General features: G+C 44.2%; 1 protein-coding gene across 1 annotated transcript; it reads right to left on the minus strand.

Annotated features, from left to right (window-relative positions):
• Positions 1 to 3,796: 3,796 nt before the first annotated feature.
• Positions 3,797 to 4,753, minus strand: LOC112109375 (olfactory receptor 11A1-like). The gene has a single exon (XM_024203877.2). It carries the CDS (start codon positions 4,751 to 4,753, stop codon positions 3,797 to 3,799), a length of 957 nt encoding a protein of 318 aa, XP_024059645.2.
• Positions 4,754 to 5,729: the final 976 nt, after the last annotated feature.

Raw genomic sequence — 5,729 nt, forward strand, 5'->3', positions numbered from 1 at the left:
CCTCAGTAGACTCCAAACTCTTTAGACCCCAATTCAGCAAGGTATGTGAGCCCATGATTAACTTTAAGCACATGAGAATTTCCAATGAGTTCCATAGGACTACAAATAGGCTTAAAAATTGGGCATGTGATTATGTACTTTGCTGAAATGGGGCCTTAAAGAACAGCACACAGAGAAATTCAGTACTAGGGTGAGGTTGAATAGGGCCAAGATTGAATCCAGCCATACAGCCGCCAATAAAGCAAAGAGTTTATAACAGTTGTGGCTCAATGGTCTGCCAATGTTGTGCTCCTAGCAGATTCCCATTTTGGGCTGAAATCTTTCATTTTATTGTTGAAATCTTTTGACCAAAATAAGGATGTTTTTCACAAAATCCCCCCCCCTCAAAAATTTTGTTTAATTGAAAACCCAATTTTCCATCAAAAACAGCTACACGGCAGGAATGAATGCAACCTTGCTTGTCTGTGGCAGAGCCCTGTACTCAACTTGTGTCATTTGCAGTGGGTGTGTGATGCTAGGAAAGTGCCCAGAAATAATTCCCGAGAACACTGGCTTGGGAAGGGCAAAGCCAGAGTTAGACTCTTAGGAAAAAGGAATCAATCTAGATTAGCCATCTCCTAAATGCTCTTATTCTATGGCAGGGCAATTTAGGGATGGGGACAGTCACATTGTTCCAAACTGTGCATGAAAAGATGGTGGAGATGGTTTTATTCCATGCCTAGGATTTCAATATTGCTGTCGGGTTTAGGCTGTCATGCATTGTTCTGTGATTATGATTTTATCTGAAAGAGAATCTCATTACCATATTCAGTTTGAAGACTTGCTCTGGGTTCTCCAGACAGCCCTTATGCCATGGCCCCAAAATAAGAGATCATGGAGGCCCTGAGAAAAGTTCTCAGTAAATTTATGGCTTTCAAAAGCATTCCACCCATCTAAGCTAAGTTAGATAGGCCAAAGAAAAATGGATCCAAGAGCCACATCTTGGGTTACCCCTGTCCATGGCCTTTTAACTCATCCCAGGGGGAAGGAGTGACTAATTGATACAGAACAATTTCTTTAATAAATAAAATCTTTCTCTGTTGGCGCATTGTCCATGGGCAAAAGTTGGTCAGAAACGAAGAAAAAAAAAACTAGCTGAATTAAAAAAGTGTTATTTCAAAGTTGTTCTCATTTGGAGGGGTTGGGATCTGAGCCATTTTTCAGGGGTCTGAGTTTTTTTCACAGAGTATTTTTAAAAATTTTTTATGAAAAGCATGTGGAAGACAGTTACTGAATTTTGCAAATATGGAACACGTGAATTTTAATTTTTTTAAAATCTATTTACTGATGTTTGGTGAATTAATAATTTCACTTACCAAGTCTGTATTGAACTGAACACAAAATGCCAGATAATTTCCCCCCCAGATTAAAAATTTCAACAGTGTGGCTATAATTTTGGCCAATGTTCAGTCTGGGTGAAAAATAATCATTTTTCTATGAAATATTTTTTGTTCCCAAAAGGTTGATCAGCCACAGCCATGAGCTGATGAGGACTGTCAGGTTTATTCACTAAGAATATTCTTTGTACAGTCCATGGGCTAACATTCATTCTCAGGCTATGTGACATCCAGAACCTGAGTTGTTTTCATTGGGTGCACAAACCACATGGCATAATTCTCTTTCCTGATTGGCTGAGTGTAGGTGTTGGCCTACACTTACTGCTGGGTGTGCTCAGTGTTCTGAATGCTGTGCAGATTTGCTTTGAGTTTGCTGTTTGTGGAATGTCCCTGATGAAAAACCTGCAAAGAGACATTCAAGGAAAGGAAACATATATGGAAGTGAACTCACACGAAGGACTTTGGCAGGAGCCCTGTGAAGGGGCAGTGAGTAGTTGCACTATCCAAGGAGCAGATAAGGAGACCAATTTTGTTCTTAGGTTCTACCTTTCTCTGAAGAAGAAGCATGAACCAGTTCTATAGCAAGGGATAGAGTCACAAAAGGACTTAGGTGCCTAACTGCCACTAAATCCCAGAATCAGATATCACTGCGATTCACAACCTCCTCACTCAGCTGCCTCCGAAGCCTGTAGGTGCCTAAACTCGTTTGGAGTCAGTGCCTAAATTTTTGCAGTAAAAGTTCCCTAGGTACGGATGTTTCGGTCTCTGAGCTCACATGCTGCTGCTCTACTCTGGGCACCCGGACGCCTAAGCCCGAGCGCGATGCACGAAGTGGGGGAAGAAAGATGTTCCTCCGCTTGAGTCCACTGCCGGTCCTGGTCTGAGAAAGACGCTCAGAACATGCTGATGGGGGCCCATAGGTGAACTCGCACAAAATGAGGAGGTGGAGCCCCCTCATCACTTTTAGCCGAATGGGTACGGGGTGCACCTGGGATGTGGGGGACCCCTGGTTGAAAGTCACCCATCAGCTGACGGAGAGAAAGGATTTGTCATGTGTCAGGTGAGTGCCCTCACCACTGGGCTATAGGCTATTCCAATGCAAGGCCCCCTCAGACTGATTATGGGATTTAGGCATTGAAATTAGGGCTAGCTCCTAAATCCCTTTGTGAATCCTGCTGGGATTCAAAAAAGCATTTAAGCAGGGTAGACACCTAAATACCGCTGAACACCCAGCACACAGAGACAAAGTGATTTGCCCAAGGGCATACGAAAATTGAAGCTGGGTCTCCTACACCTGATGCTTTAACCACTGTACCATCCTTCCACCCAGCTGTTAAAGGGCAAATTCAAATCTTTTTAGTTTGTATCCTCTCTGGGGGCAGGGACGGTGTAAAACACTAAGCAGAACGAGGCCCTAGTTCTGGCAGCAACTTTGGTTACCTACCACAGGAATAAAGAAAAACAACAACAACAATTAATTCCAAATGAATCTTTATTCAGGATGTGAATTTAATTCAATTTTTGAGGACAGGGTTCTGGGAAATGGTTTATGATATTTATCCTGATCTATTAATAAATGGATGAATCCAGGTATCAGTTACATTGTGTGTGTGTATATATATATATATATAAATTGGGCATCAAGATCCTTGCCACAGCTTGGAAACCATCACCAGAATGCAAATTATGAGCCAGATCCTCAGTTGTTGTAATTCGGCATCATTATGTTTATTTCAGCATAGTGACGCTGATTTACACCAGTAGGAGATCTGGGTCATCAATTGAAATGGAGCTATGCTGGGAATGTAGCACCTCATTGCTATCCAAAGAGCATGTTTTGGGGAGTATACATCATACTGTTCATGCAAACAGAAGCAGCTGAATCCTTGCTTTAGGTGCTGAACTCAACCATAAGGGCTTGACCACACTGGGACATACTATGGGATTGTCAGAAGTGCCTAGATGTCTAACTGCCTTTGAAATTAATAGACATTAGGCTCCATGATTGTTTGGAAAACCCCCACTAGGTGTCTTATCTCCATCCTTAGGCACCTAAATATGTTTAAAAATCTGACCCATAATCATCCTTTGGAGCATGTCCTAGTGGACAGCAAACCCCAGGTTACTGTCGTCCATGGAGGGCACCAGCTAGGATACAGCTTCTGATGGCAAATTCAGCACGTGGAGAGATAGGTACGGGGCAGATCTAGACCAATAACTCATGCACAAGGAGGCCATGTTGTGGACGCAGTTGGGAGTACAACATGGGGATTTCCTTGGCTGCTAAATCTGGTGGGGCCTGGACCGGATCTGCAGCTGGTACAAACTTGCACATCTCCACTGATTTAGATGGAGTTATGCCAGTTTGCACCATCTGAATGTGACCCAATGTTTTCATTTTAAAACCTCCCTTTTTTTCTCTACTTCCTTAGAAAATCCATCAGTCTAGCGGCCATTGTCCTCAGGGCGTCATTCACATCCTTGTTCCTCAAGGAGTAGACCAGGGGGTTGAGCAATGGGGTGACCAGGCTGTAGAGAAGGGAGAATGTTTTGTTTAGGTTGACAGCAGAATTGGCTGTCGGCACCACATAGACAATGGCCAGCGCCCCGTAGAAAGTGCTGACCACAGTAAGGTGAGAGGTACAGGTGGAGAAGGCCTTCCGCCTCCCAGTGCTGGAAGGGTTTTTTACTACAGCTGTTATGATAAATGCGTAGGATATGAGGGTTAGCAGGAAGGGGATCAGGGTGGCCGTAGCGGAGAGCAAGAATGCTGCTAAGGTTATCAGGTGGGTGTCACTGCACGACAGCTTGACCAGGGGCATGAAGTCACAGAAGAAGTGGTCGATTTCATTAGGGCCACAGAAATGTAGTCTGTAAATCCAGGCCATTATCACCGGGTTGAAGAGGAAGCCACCCAGCCAAGAGCAGGAAGCCAGCTCGACGCACACCCTCGAGTTCATGAGGGCCGTATAACGCAGCGGATTGCATATCGCCAAGTAGCGATCATAGGCCATCACTGTTAGCAGGAAGCTTTCGGTAGCTGCCTGGGAGCCGAAGATATAAAGCTGTGTGACACAGCCACTGAAGGAGATCGCCACGCCCTTCTCAGCCAGGAAACCTTGCAGCATTTTGGGGACGATGTTGGATGTGTACCAGATATCCAAGAAGGACAAGTTCCCCAGTAAGAAATACATGGGGGTGTGAAGGCCCCGATCAGCCAGAACGGTGACAATGATCAGGGTGTTCCCAGCCACGGTGGTGAGGTACATTAGCAGAACCAGCACAAAGGGACCGATCTGGAATGGGTAGAAGATCCTGAACCCGCGGAGGATGAATTCTGTAACGTTGCTTTGGTTTCCCCTCTCAACATCTGCCATGTGCGCAGTGTCTAGAGAAAGCACAGCGCACCAATAAAGCAGAGACAGACAATAAACCAGAACGATTCGGGGACTAGACCCAGCTTTTAAAGCTCAATAAATATATTTTATCCCTACGGTTGAAAACACCCTTTGCTGAAAGATGGTTGACTGCTCCCAAAGAAGAGAAAGAATGGGAAGGTCTTACTGCCTGCATTAGATTACTCCTGGAGCTATTCAAGGAAAGATGGGCCAAATTGAATGAACTGATAGGACCAACTGCTCATGGAACTCTCACAGAAACAATGGATGAGATTCAAAATCTGCCATGGGGATTTGGATGCCAAATTTCCATTAATTGTAATGGGAACTGAGCATCCAAGTCTATCGGGGGCTTTGAATATTCCTCCTATATGTTTACCTGTGGTTGGCATATGGGGGTTTGGCATGCAACTCCAATTACTCTACAAAAATTCCAGCTGTTACTCATTGAGTATTAAGATCTACACTGTCTTAGTTCTGCTGGTTCCCCAGACCTTTTCGTTAGTTGCCACCCACTCTTTTAATATTTATCTAAGAATAGAATTTGAACAGTCAACATTGCTCCTTGTCTTAAATAAAAAAAGTGGGGGGTCAGATTTCCAAAGGCACCTAAAGATGCAGATAGTTGCCTAGTGGGATTGACAACAGTGCATAAGCAGTTTGAGTGCCTAACTCCCATTGGAATCAATGAGAGTTAGGTGCCTAGGCACTTTAGAAAATCTCAATCAGCACCTATCTGACTCGTTAGGAGCCTAAAAACATTAAAAAATCTGCCCCCATAACTAAATTAGCTCAGCTCTGAAAATTGATGATCACTTGATGATTACCTGTTCTGTTCATTCCCTCTGGGGCACCTGGCATTGCCCACTGTTGGAAGACAGGATACTGGGCTAGATGGACCATTATGACTGACCCAATACGGCCATTCTTATGTTCTAAAGCAGCGGTTCTCAAA

Source organism: Terrapene carolina, unplaced genomic scaffold, assembly GCF_002925995.2.
Source record: "Terrapene carolina triunguis isolate 2854851 unplaced genomic scaffold, T_m_triunguis-2.0 Scaffold12530, whole genome shotgun sequence".
In the NCBI taxonomy this organism is placed as follows: Eukaryota; Metazoa; Chordata; order Testudines; family Emydidae; genus Terrapene; species Terrapene triunguis.